At 37.2% G+C, this 16,900-nt stretch overlaps 2 protein-coding genes and 1 long non-coding RNA gene across 5 annotated transcripts; 2 read left to right on the top strand and 1 right to left on the bottom strand.

The window, feature by feature from the left end:
- Positions 1–4,738: 4,738 nt before the first annotated feature.
- On the bottom strand, positions 4,739–10,908 carry LOC103953822 (polyadenylation and cleavage factor homolog 4-like). Of its 2 annotated transcripts, XM_009365654.3 has the most exons (7): positions 10,286–10,907; positions 9,501–9,602; positions 9,130–9,384; positions 7,761–8,477; positions 5,933–6,841; positions 5,299–5,847; positions 4,739–5,000 (listed from the first exon to the last, which is right to left on the bottom strand). In XM_009365654.3, exons 1-7 carry the CDS (start codon positions 10,643–10,645, stop codon positions 4,956–4,958), a joined length of 2,937 nt encoding a protein of 978 aa, XP_009363929.2. In that variant the 5' UTR covers positions 10,646–10,907; the 3' UTR covers positions 4,739–4,955. The 2 variants fall into 2 exon arrangements, with proteins under 2 accessions (XP_009363929.2, XP_048438374.1); XM_048582417.1 differs by lacking the exon at positions 4,739–5,000 and having other exon boundaries at positions 5,640–5,837; positions 10,286–10,908.
- A 1,459-nt stretch (positions 10,909–12,367) lies between these two features.
- On the top strand, positions 12,368–14,851 carry LOC108867656. Of its 2 annotated transcripts, none has more exons than XR_001953629.2 (2): positions 12,368–12,830; positions 14,185–14,851. XR_001953629.2 is itself a non-coding variant. In XM_048582418.1 (2 exons), exons 1-2 carry the CDS (start codon positions 12,567–12,569, stop codon positions 14,557–14,559), a joined length of 636 nt encoding a protein of 211 aa, XP_048438375.1. In that variant the 5' UTR covers positions 12,532–12,566; the 3' UTR covers positions 14,560–14,851. The 2 variants fall into 2 exon arrangements, 1 of the variants encoding a protein (XP_048438375.1); XM_048582418.1 differs by having other exon boundaries at positions 12,532–12,830; positions 14,188–14,851.
- A 138-nt stretch (positions 14,852–14,989) lies between these two features.
- On the top strand, positions 14,990–16,064 carry LOC125476385. Its single transcript, XR_007257681.1, has 2 exons — positions 14,990–15,135; positions 15,291–16,064. It is a non-coding gene; the product is annotated as an uncharacterized LOC125476385 (long non-coding RNA).
- Positions 16,065–16,900: the final 836 nt, after the last annotated feature.

A 16,900-nucleotide genomic window follows, 5' to 3' on the forward strand; every position in this document is an offset into this window, starting at 1 on the left:
CATAGTAATTTTATTTGGTAATTAATTAATCATATTTTTAGGAAAGAGGAGTAGATCATCTTACATGTACTCCAATACTTGAAGCCTGACGAGTTGACAAATAGATCTGAATAGTAACAATTAATATAAAAAAAACCAATGCTGTACAAACCTATGAGTTTAAAAATAGAGGAACGTGAATTTGATATCGAACTATATGTTAAAAAATTTCTCTGAAAATTTTACCCCTAAAAAATTAAACTCATTGGAGTAAAGTAGTGGTAGAACATTCTTGGTTGTATGTTGGATTATTAAAAAACAAAAAAAAGGATCTTGGTTGTAAGTAAAAATAAAATATATAGTCAATTATCAATTGACCCAAATTCAACGTTCGGCTTCTGGTCCATCCGCGTTAATTAAGGACTGTTTTAATTGTTGATCTTCCTCCAAAGTTAGTTTAGACTACATAGCAATATTCTAAGTGCAGCCTTTTGATGCCAGAACTTGGAGGATACAATGGTTAGTATTGCAAATCTCTATTCCATCCTCCCAAGATATACACACTGTAGCACCTCGGCTTTTACGGAATATCAAAAACCCAAATTTATGGTTTTAGCCAAACGGTTGTTGAGGTATCATTCAATTTGTAGCAGAAAATTTCAAGGGCCCCCACGAAATATAGAGGTACGTGGTGTTAACTGGCATCTTGTGGTTGAAGTACTAGTAGTTCTAGAGGAATCACTTGTATTTATATTCCAATGCCCCATTCGGCCTGTGAGGGAATAAAGTCATCCCCAGACTTGCAATTACCTACGGATGAATTAATAAGAAACTTCATTTGCTGCAAGCTTCATATTCAGCTTATGTGACTCGTATATATACATGTGCATGTATGTACGTAGGCATACAAGGAATTACTTTAAAATTCAAAGAGTTTTAAGGACTTCCCAGTTCCAAATATGTTTGAAGTTCTTCAAATCACAAATGTATTTGAACAAAATAATGCAATCTTAGATTATATATGATGACCAAACAAGTTAATTATCTCCAAACAAACTACTCTAATCCATATTATATTGCAACCAAGGACAGAGCTAGCAAATTTCGTAAAGGTGAGCTATAACTAGAGCCTTTTCCGAAGAGTGAATTTCATTCAAATTAACACTAAAATTTTACAATTCTAAATTTTTGCACTTGACTGGAGTCCAGGTCCACCCTAATTTAAGAGTGGCGACACCCTTGCTTGCAACAACACTTGTAACTCTAGCTAATTATACGTCATTTTCAAGTGTGATTTCTATTAAATATATGCATGGCAACGCGCGTAAGGACGGACTTATCGATTGCAACATATTACTGTGGTGCCATTTTCATTTCTTCGATTTCTTTTTTATGTTGGATTTTTGGTGTCGTCATGTTTTCGAGTTGTTGGGGACAACAGATGCCTATCGATGCAAGCAATATAGGATGAGCCTCTTATAATACCGCAAGACAGTAGGCTGGCAACTGCACAGACTACAAATATATGGCATCACCCAACAATATTAAATATTACTGACTCAAAAATACAAAAAGGAAAGCAGTGTCAAATTTTATTTTATTTTTTTCAAAAGCAGTGTCAAATTTTCATGGTAGAGATAAGCTATGCTTGTTCTACGAATTTATATGTATAGTAACAAACATCTCCGCTCGCCACCAGTGTTAATTAAAAACAATGTTTGTGAAGTGCAGTGTTTATTTATTCATCCAATAATATTATTTAGAAAACTTTAACGAAAAACTTATTGTACTATTCATTTTAATGAAAAACCATATTTTTACACTAAAAAGTCAATCATGGTACTATTCACTTTATTCTTTATTTTGTCATTTTCATTAAAACTCAAAATTTTCAGGTCATTTTCATTAGTTTTCCCTATTATTTACTCTCAGAAATTTACGTGTGAGAAAAAAAATATGCATCGCTTATAGTTTGACCATATATGTACCTTCTTCTCCTCCTCCTCCTCCTCCTTACTCTATTTTCTGTTGCCTTCTTTCTTGTTATATATGTGTGTATATATTATAATTAAGGAAGGCATGGAAATATATGGTGTGGTTAGAGAGAAATGTGCACAGTTGTGCATTTATTGAGTTCATGGGATGAGTGGTACCAGTTAGGTTTTGCTTTGGTGCTTTTACTGATGTGAGAGTATGAGTGAGGTACAGCGAGTGGTGGTTCTAGTTAGTTCTTTAACCAATTATGTGGTTATATGTAAATATGTTTGGATGTATATACAGTAGAAACTATTGGTTGAGGAGTTCTTGAACCACTAAATATGATGGAGGTGTTTGAAGGTAAGGATTTGCATTTGACTGTAAGACTAAATTTGTTGTTCGCAAGCGGAAAGCGCTTTAGCCGATGTGGCAGAATGTAATTATGTTTATACATTTTGGTGTAGGTTCGATCTCTATTGATCTTCTTAACAACTAATAATTTATTTATTTTTTATTTTAAATTGTAATTATGGTATTTAGTGGGATACATTTTTTATTTAAGATTTATTTCCTACTATATTTAGAATTAGTGGTTATTGTTTTTCTTTTGTCATAGATTTGTACTAGGTGTGTGTTTCTAAAGGATCGGATCGTAAAACATTTTAATTTCCATTCTAAAATTTTGGAATCGGATTGGATCACAATTTTCAAATTCAAAATTTTTAGCATATTTAGAAATTAAATAATCGGATTAATCCTGGAAATTTCGGACATAAATCGAAAATTCATATATTTTATAAGGTTTTGAATATTTTTTAACCTTTATGCACATGCAATTTATTATTATTTTTTAACCTTTATGCACATAAATCGAAAATTCATATATTTTATAAGGTTTTGAATATTAGTTTTGAATAGTATGTGTATCCTTTTTAATATATAAATGTAAGTTTAATATCAAAACAACGAACAAAATGTTCGGAACAGTTCGGAAAAATTCAGAAGATTATTTACTCGGAATAAGTTCAAAACATATGGGAAAAATTTGGATAAGGAATTTAGAATTCTCAAAATCTCTAGACAGCATTAAATTTCCATTCCAATTTGTCGTATTCGAAAATTTTATAGTTAAAATCGGAAACATATATCATTCTGCAGCCGTACTTTGTAATTTGTACACTATATATTTACCTCTTACGAAGAGAAGAATCACATGAAAAGATACCTACATAAACTTAATTTTTGTAAAATTCAATATCATATTTGATTGAATGTATTTATTTTTTTTAATTATAAGTGATATTACTGCTCTAATTTAGACCAATAAAAGGTGAGATGGTTTAAACTTGAATGCAATGGGTTGAAGAAAAATGTCCGATTCACTAGAACAATCCACATATGAAATATATCTTTTAAAATAACTAGATATAGTACATTTGAAATGAATTTGAAATCTATTTGATTTCTTGATTTCCTTCTTATATTGAACATTGTCATGCATGGACTGAGATAACCTCAATAAACAAGTTAAACCTATGATGCAATGTAGATCTATGGAATCACTCCCATCTAAACTATTTTGATGTATTTTTTTTAACAAACAAGATTGTCTACATTAAGAAGAAGGGGGTGGGCTTAGTGTCACTATTTTGATGTTATATGATTAGAAACAAGTTATAGATTTAATGGCAAAAAATATTATCTCCTTTTTACCCTTTTACGCTCTTATTTTTTGGTACAAAAAATATTCTTAAAATAGACCTTTTTTGCGTGCAAATGACTAAAAGAAGAATGAAAAAAAAAAAATCGCAAAATAGATAGTTTTCAAGTGCAAATGACTAAAAGAAAGAGCTGCACGACGGTTACTCTAATCAACTTCATAACACAAGGGTAATCAACCGAGTAACACGCTTGAACTCCAATTGGCTACCAAAATTGGTTAACGGTCCATGGAATAACGAATACTTCACTATTCTGAATTTAAGGGCTTTGAGCCATCCCTTCACAAGAAGGAAAGCTTTTTCAATAGTGGCTAGAACATTGGACGGTATGTCACACATCAATTGAAGGGAAGTTCAATTTTTCAAGTGTCTCTCCAATTGTATGCTGACATATGACGTACTGTCCCGTGTTCCGATCACACTGGAAAATCTCCCCACAAGAACAGGCTATCATCTTAATTAAATTCTGATATACATTGATTTTCTCTACATTCCATAGCACTAAGTAAAAAATCAAAACAAAATAATAAATTGATATGAGCAGAACTTTACTAAAATTTCATGGGAATCCAGAGTACAAACTAATTTGGAAAGTTGAGTAACTTCATCACAATTGCTATACGGAAAAGTCATCAGAATCCAGTGTACATTGTAATTTGTAACGACTCTAAAAACCTACTCAAAAGGAAAAAGGAGAAAGAAATTGACATATGGCATCAGCGTCTTCACACTTGGATTACACATTAGCTTCCATTAACTTGATTTTCTGAGAAGAGCAATCCATGAAGCATTGAGGATGTCTTTTGCTTACAGAAACTACCATTGGGCACTCCCCTGCAGAATGTATAAGCAAACATACACAAAATATGGATTGCAGAAATCCCTCAATTAACAGAATTTGATCCAACGGTTCTCTCTACTCTCTCGGAACATGCTACAACGAAAAACCAAACCACCCCATCCCACTCTTATCAAATTTAACAGATGATCTAAACTCAAGCCTGAAAGAACGATAGATTTCGGTTTTATGACCCCCATCTGGGATGTTTGGACAGCAAATGTAAAAGTGCCAGTAAACAATATGGCAAGAGAAGCTGTAACCTTTTGCTGCAAGATAATGTGCATGAGTACAAATTCCACTATACATGTACAAGCTGGCTTGAAAAAGCCAATGTGCTGCATACTCCAACAATGAAAAGAAAAAAAAAGTTGAGAGAATACCATAAAAAAGAAGAAACTCATAATGTTACAGTGAACTCGGAAGTCGATCTAACTATGTTAAATCCGCAATCGTTTTCTTTGACTACCCTCTTCAATAATTCCCTGCGAGTCAGAAGAAAAGAGTTCAAAGTAAGTACATTGATTTTCAGCACAAGAAACTGAATGTCTCTGGTGCATGCATATGACATACTATTACATATCCAGCTTTTCCATTAGTATCAGAAATATTACTAGTAAAGCATAACACATTCAATCCTGGTAATCACTAACATCCTATAATAGCATGAAAATAATTGGGAGTCACATGCACACCATAATATTCAGAAAAACCGTTGTCAGATAAGATTTTCAAGGAAGCAGATACAAGCAATGAAAATTACAATGCAATGGGGAGACATACCCCTTGATCTTGTCCAAAACCTTCAGGGGAGGCCACACTTGACTCGGATCTGCATTTAGCATGCACAATAGGACCTAACTGTGACCTATCCATGCCTCCTGTTGCTCCGTCAGGTGCATTCAAGTACACAGCATCTTTATACATCCATTCCTCTGTCTCGTCACTATAAAATTCATCAAAAGTCTCTCCACATAATGCACACGAATTCTGATCCTCATCGGCAGGAACAGCCATTTCTTCATCACTCTTCTTTTCTACTACGGTCTCAGCAGGCAAAAATCCAGGGACTGCCTCGGTACCCAATGCCTCTGCACCAGTGAGCCACATGCTTGTATTTACAAACCATTTGCGAGAGGGCTTCTGCTTGCGGTTTTTAGACATACGATTCTTTGTCACATGCCAATCCATATGACTACTGTGCTCTTCTTGGCACTTGAACCTAAGGCCACAGGTTGTGCATTGTCTAGGGAGATCACCATATAGGGCACTTATTACAGATTCATGACGCACCTTGAGAAGGTCGGCATTAAACTCGACTCCTACAGAATCCTAAACATTTAATAACTTGGTTCAGAATTCCCAGCATATATCAACTATTCCAAAAGAAAAATATAGCAGGATGTCATGTAAATACCTGGACAGGGCTTTGATTTGTCAATGAGATCAAACCTTGAGCCATGAGAGAACTAATCAAACCAGAATATGCATTCCCGGACTGGTTGCTAGAGACAACTAAACCAGGGTTTTGGACAGAAGGTATGCCTTGCGAGGGAGGAGGGGGGCCTGGTGGTAGAGGTGGCAAGGGGAACTGCGAAGTGCCATTTGGGTTATAGGGGATTGTTATGCCCAAATGTTGACGAGGTACGGGACCTCGCAAAGCGTATCCGTGATTTAAGGGCGGTACCCCTAAATAAGGTGTCACCTGAGTTTCTGCAGACGGAAAAATATTCTCCTGTGCCTCCTGACGTGGACGATACTGTGGTTGTAAGGGACGATATTGTGGCATCCGAGTTGACTTTGTTGACCTCGACTCCTTGTTTTCGTAGCCATCTAACTGCTGCTCCGGCATGTATAAAGGATTATATGGGCCTTGATTTTTTACAGTATTGCTATAATTTATTGAACCACACGGATTCCTCTGGTTCTGCATTGCAAAAACTGAGTGCACAGGAGGAGGGTGAGAATTATGCACATTTACTGGAGGCCTTAAACCCATTGACAATGGCATCCCAGATCTCGAGTCAGCAGTAACAGAGTCAACACTAGAGGAACCCATTCTTGATGCAATGGGCCCATGAAGTTGTGTATCAATATCTCGAAGCTTGTCACTAAAGGCCGATATTTTCCCACCACCTGAATATATACCGCCTGTCACAAAGGGCGTCTGAATATTCCCTCCTCTTCCATTGGCATTAAGGGGATTCTGCAAAGGCTGCGAGAGATGAAAAGGCATATTCCAGGCGTCTTGAGGGTAGCGAGAACCCAGATTATGATTTGTCTCAGACTGAAATCGAGACATAGCACCCGATGATCCACGACCGAACTGTAAGAGATATTAAATGTTCAGAGATGAGCTCAAAAAAATTGGAATCATTTTTCATGTGACCCTTTGAAGAAAATTTGATAGCAGAAATCAATAAAAGGGAACATGCATGATTGCAATGACATCAGTTTGGAATACCATACACAACAAAAGGCAAGTGGTCAAAGACTTATAGCCTGGCCGAAACAGAGACTGATTGAATGATCTTCTGGTGCTATAGTTTTATGTTCAGTCAAGCAAAGGATTGGGATTTCAAAGATGGAATTTCAGTGTCAGGGCTGGTTTGGTATTGCTGTGCTTTGATAAAAAAATTGATACTGCTGTGCTGTGAGAATAAGCTCATTTTTGCTGCTTCACATTTTCAGCTTTTTTTTGCCCAAAGCTGTGAAAATAAACTGTTTTTAAGTGTTTACCAAACACCTTTTTGAGCTCAGCTTTTTTGTATACCCATTTTTTATATAAGCACCTCAATACCAAACCAGTACTCAAAAAGTTCCAATGAATATTGTTGTGGTTTAAACTTTAATGCAGTCACAGGTGCAGAAAAAGAATAATGAATGGCAGATGACCAGGACCTCAACTAAGATACCACTTGACCTGGAAACTGACTAGTCCAAACTACTGCTAACAGTGAGTGGGCCCAAAATGCAAGAAACGAGCTAAAAAATATTTTAAAACAAGTTTTGCATGGCCTAACATAACCCACCCCAAGACCCCCAAAAAAACTCTTAAAAAATTCCTAATATAAGAAATAAATAATACGGAAGAATCAAAATAGCAGGATATAGGTAGAAATAACAGGGAAGCAATTATGAAAAGTTTGCAATCCAACTAATTAAGTGAAGGCAAACATAAAAATCATTTATTTTTTCATGTTAACTAAACCAAAATGCTTAAGAAACTAGTAGAGGGAACATACACCAAGTGGGGGAACTGGATCTTCAGCTATAATAGAGGACTGTTCGGCTGATGGTGGATGTGCCTGACTAGACCAAGTACTCCTAACATCTGGCTCCAAGGAGCTTGCATTTTGTGTTCCAAGGCTTGCCCTGTAGCTTCTAGAAGGCGATACAGTTGAGGCCAAGAAATCGTTACCCCTACCATGGTCTGCTAAATTTGGGGCCACATCTTCCCAATCAAACTCTTCCTCTTCAGTATTCTGCCATGACATTGGAGTTGCCTTACGATCTATACCGTTCAGGCCCAGCCGCCCAACTAGCAGAGGCTTATTGTTTAAACTTCTATCCGCACTATCTTTCCCATATGCGTCAATTAAAGCTCTTGGGTTCTGATGCTCGACTCCATTATATGCAGCAGAAGTCTCATACCGCTTCTGACTGCCATCAAGATAGCGATTTCTCCGCCATTCATTGGACTCCTCATCTTTACCCATTGCTCCGCCAAGTCTATAATCAAACACAGAATGAGATGGAGAAGCCCTCTCAACAAACCTTTTTGGAGACTGTTCTGCTTCATATTCATCAACTGCTGATGGCAAAGACCCATCAAGCCCAATATTTGAAGGCGAAGATGATCTTGCAAGCCTAGCAGTTGAAGGTGGGTGCAACTGATTGGACCCCATGGCAAAAGGTGAATGACTCATACTTCCTGTTGAGTTTAATCTTTGGGGTCCAACCTGCAAGGATACAACCTTTGCATTATTATAATCACACTTGTTATTCATAACAGCACGATTCTAAGAATATACGTTTGACCTTTATGTTAACAGAATTACAGATTTGAATGCCACAGTTCTATAGAGTGTGTAAACAGAAACAGCATCGTATTCAATAAAATGATCAACTTGAATTTCCTTTATGCTATATGCTTGAATTTTCCAAGTTTGGAGAAGTCTCAAAATTTGTTTAATAATCTGAAGCTATAAATACAATTCTAAGCTAGGCCTTTATTTAGGGATCAAATCCAACTTCTACACAGACTTGGAAAATCGTAATTAACAATCCAAGTTCTACTAGGAATTGGATGTCCTACTCGACAAAACCTAATCACAAACCAACTGGGAAAAGCGAACCAAAATCCTTATGTTAAAGAAACCCAAAATCATTATAATAAAAGAAAAAAGTGAACTCTTCTAAAAACATTCGTCATAAATTATCTTTTCTACTGATGATTGGTGGTAAAGCTAGAACTAAATATCTGAATAATAGATCTCCAACTAAAAAATGTTAGCCAATGGAAACATAGATAAAATTTTCACTATTAGAGTAAATGCAGGTTGAAGTGTCTTTTCAGCAGATTAGAAGAGAGAGATTACACGGAAAGCTTACACCATCCACAGTTGAGCTGTCCAACTGACGTAAATATTTTGGATTGACATGGATGCCATGAGTTGGTCGAGGAGATTCAGAAGTCCTCAAAGGTGCTAAGCCTGATGATTGTTGGTTTACTTGCGGAGAAAATTGCAGTTGCTCTTCAATCCTGCGAAGAACTGAGGGTGGAAACACTGCTGACCAAGTGCCAAAGAGGTGCCGCATGGCAGGATGCTGATTAGGGTGTACTTGCCTGTATGCCTCGCAAAAGACCTAATGCATAAATAAAATCATGTGAACATAGAGTTGTGTGATTACCAAAGAACACTATCTATGCATATACTTGAAATTAGGGATAACAAAGGTACAGCTGCAGTCAAGTTATAAACCTCAGGAAGACGGGAAGAGAAAAACTTTGCATATTCTCGGCCAATATTCTTGACAATACTGTCTAAAAGATACAGTGAAGGCAGTTTATGCTCGACCGGGACCTGCAATAGACAAGTATCACACAATTAGGCAATCTTCAACTTGACTAATGTGTGAAGCACCGCAACTTCTTTTGCGGCAGGCCTGACACAGTTATTAAAATTCAACTGCAGATTAATGTTCTATTAGAGTAACAACAAGCGACTCAGAGCTGCATCTTAAACATATTATCAAAAATTTGGTGCTGATCCTTGTTTTTATCGCAATTCCTGTAGCCTTAAGGTTGTTGATTCAAGAATGGCTAATATTTCCCTGGGAAGTTTTGCTTGTTTGTTCATGAAAACAAAGATTCTGTATGATCAAGCTTAATGAAAATCTTCTTTTGCAGGTCATTCTGTTCATAATACTCGATCAAAAACGAAGAAAAAGACGCGAAAGTAAAGATTACAACTTTTGAAGTTGTTCTTCCCAATTGAGTAATATCAAGAATCTAAAATTTAAATTTCTAAGAAACCAAACAGAGAAAAAGATCAACTTGGGCAGCGTGGTAGCAATTAGAACCTTTGGAGTAAAGATTGGTATTTTTACAATTCCTACAACTCAAACAATTACACAAGTCCAATCTGGGTTGCACAGAAACAGAAAACACCCAAAAGAAAAATCCCCATTTGGCATACACCAATTCAGCAAAGCTCCGTCGAATAATCAAAAGAGGTAGAAGCAACCCGCAGATACCGAAACAGACCTCGAGAATCCGGGCGCAGATGGCGTCAGCAATGCCCTTTCCATGGTCTCTCTGCTCGCCGGCGATGATGGTGAGATCGGTAATGATGGGCTTCGAATTAAAGATAAGTTCCGACAACACCATCTCGTAAAGGTGGACGATTTCCTCAGTGCTGGGCGGCGACACCTCGTCGTCGGGCGAAACCCTCAGGTCCTCCGCCCGCTGCTTGAGCAGAGCCCTGAATCGGTCGACTATCGGAGTCGGAGGCTGGGGCTTCTGAGCTAACTCAGTACCGGACATGGCCTTTCCGTCGGCGGAGGAGTGCGGGGAAAAAGCGATTCTAGGGTTCTCTCGGGAAAGTGTGAGCCTTTCCGAGTCCATGGAAGTTTGGGGGAGAAGAGTGGGGAGTGTCGATGTGGGTGATTGGAGAAATTGGGGCTGTTGGGGAAATTAGGGTTATTGAAGAGCGGATGTGGGTGTCGGCCCACGGCGGAAGGAGGAGGAGGATTGCATAAGAATTAGGGCTTGGCTTTCCCACCACCACCATAGAAATAGAAGAAAACGGCGTGGTTTTGGCTTTTGATTCTGGGAAGTGGCTTTCCTCGTGACCCGAGAGGTCGCGGGTGTCCTCCTCTTTCCCTCCCTTCACAATTTCCCTTTTCGGCTCTCTCTTCCAAGAAACGACAAGTCGTTTATCTTGTTTTATTTGACAAAATCAAATTTCACAATATTTTCCCTTATCCGGGTTTGATTGTTGTTGCTACTTGACTATTTAAATTACCAATGGTTGCAATATAAAGATAGTAATTTTTTTTATGTCAAAATTCTGAATTATTCAAATTTACAGAATAATAAAGCAGACGAGCATTTGATAAACTGTATTTGTAAAAATATTATGAGTATGAAAAGCAATGTAAAACCGTTTATAAATTTTAACATAAAAGCAGTGTTCTAAAAAAGGGCCTAGGCACTGGGCGTAAGTGTGCCGATCCGATTAGGTCCAAAACGTTAGGAAAAATCGAGGAGCTGTTAAGCGTCCGCCTAGGCGCTCTTAGGCTACCTAGGCGGTCTAGGCGGCTGTCTAGACAGAGTGAAATGGTTTCCTGGGAAGTAATTCCGAACACATACTTAGAATTGTAAAAGCTTTCTCGCCGCTTTGACTCCTTCTCTTTATGCACCACGACCTTCTTAGCTTTTGTGACTCCCTCTTTGAAATCAACCAAACAAGAGGAACTTAAAAGCGCAAAACAGAAGAAGAGGAAAAAAAGAAGGGAGAATTTACAGAAGGAAAACGAAAAAAAAGAAGAAGAACTGAAGAAAAGGAAACAGAAAGATAACAAAGATGATGAGGAAAATGAAAGAATAAATAAGAAGAAAAGTTTTCGGTTTTGTCAAAATGGTCTGGGAGTCTCTACGCTAATTTGAATCATGGAAAGAATAAAAAAAAAAGAAAAGTTTCCGGTTTTGTCAAGATGGTTTGGGAGTCTCTAGGCTAATTTGAGTGATGGAAATAATAAAAAATAAAAAAAAATAAAAAAAGTTTCCGATTTTGTCAAAATGGTTTGAGAGTCTCTAGGTTGATTTGAGTGATGGTACTATGGGTGGAAGGGAGGGTCACGTGTGGTGTGCTTTATGAAATGGTGAAGGAAGGATGCATGCACCTCTCCATAATTGTCTCTTTATGATTTCTGACCTCAACAAGCTAAACTTTCAGACCGGTTTTTGGTGGGATTTTTACTTTTATGTTTCAAAAATAAGATATAAACATTTAAAATGTCTTAAGTTATTATATGGTAGTGATGGTAACGTCAATGGTGGAGTTATGATGGTGATGCCAATAGTGAAATGTGATGGTTAGAGTGCAGAGATAACAATGATGGTAGAGATGGCGATAGGATAAAAAAAATACAAAGAGAGAAAAAGGAGATGTTCACCAACTTAAGTAGATATCCATTGGTAATATTTTTACCCTGCTAAAAAATAGCTTAAGCCAGTAACCCCTGCTTAGGTTACACAAGAGAAAGTCATTGACGGTCTAGTGTCTCCCAGATCAACAGTGCAAACAAAATGAAGCTATAAGGACAAAAGTGCGAAAAACGGTGATAAACCATGTAAACAATTGACAGTGTGGGAAGTAACTCAATTACTTATAGCTTGAACCCCTCTGGTTCGGGCAAAATCTAGGAACCATGGTGGTTTTAAGTGATTCCAGCATGCAAGGATTTTTTTTTTTTTTTTGTTTAAATCCAGGCCAAAACGATATCGTTTTGGGCCTGGTAAAAAAAAAATGTTTGTTTGGTAAATGGCGTCGTTTTCCATTGATCAAATAAAAAAAAAAATTAAAAAAGGGAGGGACCACTGGTCTCCATCCCAATCCCACCTCGTTTCAACTATTACTCCTCCCCTTTCCCAGATTACAAATCTTATCCCCCCACCTTTACCCTCTTCCCATACTTCAATTTTCAAAATTGTCCCAAATCCCAGGATTGAACACAAGAAAGCACATCAGCCATCCCGTTCCGTTGGCCACCAAGCTCCAGACGCCACGCCACCCGCTTTAATTGAGGTAAATTTTTAATTTTTTTTTAATGGTTATCGATTATAGATTATTCATATGAATACTATGGTTATTGATTTTTTTTTTTTTGAAGTACATAAAAGAGGATTCATACATTATATATTATAGGAACTTGAATCACTTATGGTCTAGCAATAAAAATTGATTGCAGTAACCACTATAAACCCTAATCAACTTATTCAAATTTTAATTGTTGTTTAAAATAAAAATTGAATTCTTGATTATTCATATGATTGTTCGTATTGATTAATTAAATTCGTGGTTTGATTAGATATTACCTATAGTCTACTCTAGGATTAAGAGTCTAAGATATATTTTTTTTCATTGTACAATTACGTAATGGAACGATACTATTAAGAAATAGTGCTTAAATCCGTCTCCAAATATTCCGGATAATCCTCCTCTTCCTTCAAATATTCCAGGTAGTCCTTCTTTACCTTCAAATATTTTGAGTAGTCCTCCTTCGAGTATTCTAGATAGTTCACAACAAAGTGAGGTTATTGAGTTGGATGAAATATTAGCTAATCTTCCTACAGACCCTGGACAAAGACGTCAAATGCTTGAAAATGAACCTTGTTAGCCTAGCATATAAGTTCGCCCCCCCTCCCAAGAATTCCTGGCTTCGCCACTGCTTATAAAACATGTAAGGTCCCCTTTTTTCCCGTGGGATTAATATATACTCTCAACAAGTTTTAATTTTTCAAGTACCAAACTTTATCGCATTGTAATGTTTTGAAGATGTAGTCGGCATAGTTTGCATCCAAAGTGGTCGGATTTTAGGCGTTTCTTTGCTCTGAAGGTTAAAATTGATTTGGAATTACTTAATTGTAAGCAAAGATTAAAATTGCCAAACACTAAGGTTTTACTGCACTGTACTGTCTATATTGTCTGTAATTAACAAAAGGAACAATAAGTAGATAGGACTATGGCTAAATTCCCAAATGAGAGGGGACGAGTATTAATGTATTACTTGTAACTGTAATGCACTGTGAGAATTGGACTAGAAGGGGTAAAAGCGTTTTCGCTTCCAACTGGTGCTTTTGTATGAATGATAGAAGCGTTTTTTAGAAAAACAACTGCCAAATGCTCTTTCGGAAGCACGATTTTTAATTAAAAAAAAAATATCAACGTGTTTGTCATCTAAAGTGCTTCTAGTGGAAGTGCTTATGAGCAAGCGTGCTCTCTAGAGAATCAATCCCAAATGAGCCTTCCTGTTTTGAGAGTAAGTTTTGGATGGCTTAGTTTCTGAAACGAGCCTCACTGTTAATTTTATAAGGTTTCTACCATTTCCTAAGTAGGTTTCAAGTTACTTTTACCTGAAAGTTCAGTTTTTTTGTTACAGTAGGGAAACCATCTGAGCTATGTATACAAATTCTCGAGTACTAAACTCCAAAAGGCAGAAGCTGGATGGAAGAGAAGAGATCAGCAATGGTTAAGCAACTTGCCCGATGAGCTTATCGAAAAAATTATCACCATGCTTGAAATGAAAGACGCAATCAGAACAAGCATATTGTCTAAAAGATGGGAATACTTATGGACATCAATTCCCCGCCTTTACTTATATCACTCTAATAATGCTGGAAGATCTCCCCTGGTGAATGTTGTAGACAGAGCGCTTGTACTTCGTGGCCCCGCTGACATAGAAAAGTTTGATCTTGGGTTTCCAGTACTTGGTGATGCATGTCGTGTGCGAAGTTGTGGATCTCTGCCGCTGTAAGGCGCATTGTTAAAGAGCTTCATATCTTCCTGAATAATATTAACTTCAACGGACCATTTTCGTTCCCTCATTCCTTATTTACTTCTGCAACACTGATGGAGTTAATCTAAATATGGCCTGCCTTGTCAAGTTTCCTTCTACTGTTTGATTCTCAAGTCTGAAGACGTTGTCTCTTGATTCCGTGGTGTTTTCGGATGACTACTCAACACAGCAGCTGTTTTCTATTTGTCCAGTCCTTGAGGAATTATCTCTGGAAGTCTGCAGTTGGGAGAATCTCAAATTTGTGAGTATTTGTGCTCCCAAGCTATTGGGGTTGATAATATTTGAAGGCGGCTCGGAACTTTCCAGTGCTTCAGATGGTTGTCAGATTACGGTAGTGGAGTTAGCCTGGAATATTTTTATCTCAGGGGTGAATTCCTAAATGAATATATCTTTTGTAACTCTTCCGCGCATGATTACACTGAGATTGAATTTTGATTCTGTGGAGAGATTTAGGCTTCTTGCTTACCGGTTGTATAAGGTCCTTAGAGGTCTCTCCAGTGTGAAGCACCTATCTCTCCTTTTGATGGCTTTAAGGTACAATTTCTTCTCTTTTATTGGTTAGTTGCCATTGTTCATTTGGTATGCCGCGTATTTCTTTAAAAATTGCATCTGTTTTTTCGCATTATGTGGCATGAATAACTTGTTTAGAATGGCTTAGTTTTGATTATTTTGCTTCACCGTGATCTTAGGTGGTTCTAAATAATGCAGTAGAACTTCTTGCACAAGTACCATTGTTCAATGACGTAACCACTTTGGTATTGGAAGTAGCTCCGGTAGATATTGGTAGTAAAGTGCTATTGATCATGCTCCAATACTTCCCCCGTCTTCAAACTCTGATATTCAATGAGTAACCGCAATGTTTTCTCTTGTATCGTGGCCTCATGCAACTTTGTTAACATGGTCGAGTTATGATAGTTTTAGGGGATTAAACTGTCGTCGAATAATATAGAAGATGATGGGGTGTTGGAGCCACTGCCTTCATATTTCTTGTCGCATCTTCAGACGTTTAAAGTGAATCAATTCTGGGGAAGCCCGAACGAGCTTGACGCTTTAAAGGTTTAGTTCAAGCATGCAACGGTCTTGGAGAAGATGGTTCTGGTTTGCTGCACAAATTTTAAAGGGGGTCGAGAGATGAAGACGCGAGTTGCCAAACAGTTATCACGTCTTCCCTAAGGATCAGAAAGCTGTGAAGTTCTTGAATTTTGATAGATCCCAAGGTTGTAATTTGTACTATAGACCTTAGCTTATTTTCTGACATCCCTTCCTTTTGAACTTACTGACCTGCAATGTCTTGTGTTTATTTGTTTTGATAAGCACAAATGGTTACTGATTCAACTGTATGTTGATTATGTTCAACTTCACTGACAGAGTATAACATGCACATTTTGGCAAAACAGTCAAGTCTGTAGGGTTACTTTCTGACCATTGTGTACTAAGAAGGGTAATGACTTTCACACTTTTCATATCGTCCTCTTGTACTCTTGTTTTTGTCCATTGAATACTAATGGAAGACTTGATGCAAAATCGAGCGCAATAGCGTTTTAGAATTTATACGGCCGACTTTACTTAGTGGAATAAGATTTGATTGTTGTTGATTCTCTTTTGATTCGTTCAATCCAATTGCTTGAAATTTTCCTTCCTTCTAGATTACTAGAAATTTTCTTTCTTTCTTATAAGATATTCTAAGAATTAAACTCGAGTGTAAAAGGCAGCTAACTGGTTAACCCACATTTGTGTTAGCCAACGAATTGATCAAACTTGTTATAATCCAACCATGCAATGTTGGGATGGACTTTGTTCACATGTGATGCAAGCAGCACCTGCAAGTCACGTGCATGAAAGCAGTGTACCTGTATGGATCCCACCAAACCTAAAAACGACACCTCAAACCATTTGCTTCTACGTTTAGCACGACCAAAAACACATGCCTGCACAATTACAGCTCTGGTCAAATAAAGACAGCCTTAATGCCTTAATCCAAACAAAACCACTGTTGCTATCAGCCAGACAGACCCCAACCAGGCCAACTTACTACCATCTTTTGCATTAGCCGTCAATATTAACATTTTACTTAAAGTTTTTTCCATCGTCCACAATTAACATATATATTATTGAACGAAAATATTGGAAATCAGCATCATATTATACTGAAAAGAAAAAAAACGATGTCTGATACAAATTAAGGGCAAGCATGGTGCAGTTTGAATGGTTCGATTTCACAATTCAGTTGCGACAAACAAATTAATATGCAATAAATATGATTGTTTTGGCTAAAATAATAGTTGAAATCAAATCAAAC

This window comes from the organism of the source record quoted next, unplaced genomic scaffold (genome assembly GCF_019419815.1).
Source record: "Pyrus x bretschneideri cultivar Hongxiangsu unplaced genomic scaffold, Pyrus_bretschneideri_v1 Contig19, whole genome shotgun sequence".
Classification (NCBI taxonomy): domain Eukaryota; kingdom Viridiplantae; phylum Streptophyta; class Magnoliopsida; order Rosales; family Rosaceae; genus Pyrus; species Pyrus x bretschneideri.

What these genes read in the sequence shown, in the direction of transcription:
- LOC103953822 (XM_009365654.3), bottom strand. Translation starts at nt 10,645, where the DNA reads ATGGACTCGGAAAGGCTCACACTTTCCCGAGAGAACCCTAGAATCGCT. An exon ending in TCTGCGCCCGGATTCTCGAG is followed by an intron (nt 9,603 to 10,285) that starts GTCTGTTTCGGT and finishes TGTCTATTGCAG; the next exon opens with GTCCCGGTCGAGCATAAACT. An exon ending in CAAATCAAAGCCCTGTCCAG is followed by an intron (nt 5,848 to 5,932) that starts GTATTTACATGA and finishes TTAAATGTTTAG; the next exon opens with GATTCTGTAGGAGTCGAGTT.
- LOC108867656 (XM_048582418.1), top strand. Translation starts at nt 12,567, where the DNA reads ATGGCGTCGTTTTCCATTGATCAAATAAAAAAAAAAATTAAAAAAGGG. An exon ending in CGCCACCCGCTTTAATTGAG is followed by an intron (nt 12,831 to 14,187) that starts GTAAATTTTTAA and finishes TTGTTACAGTAG; the next exon opens with GGAAACCATCTGAGCTATGT.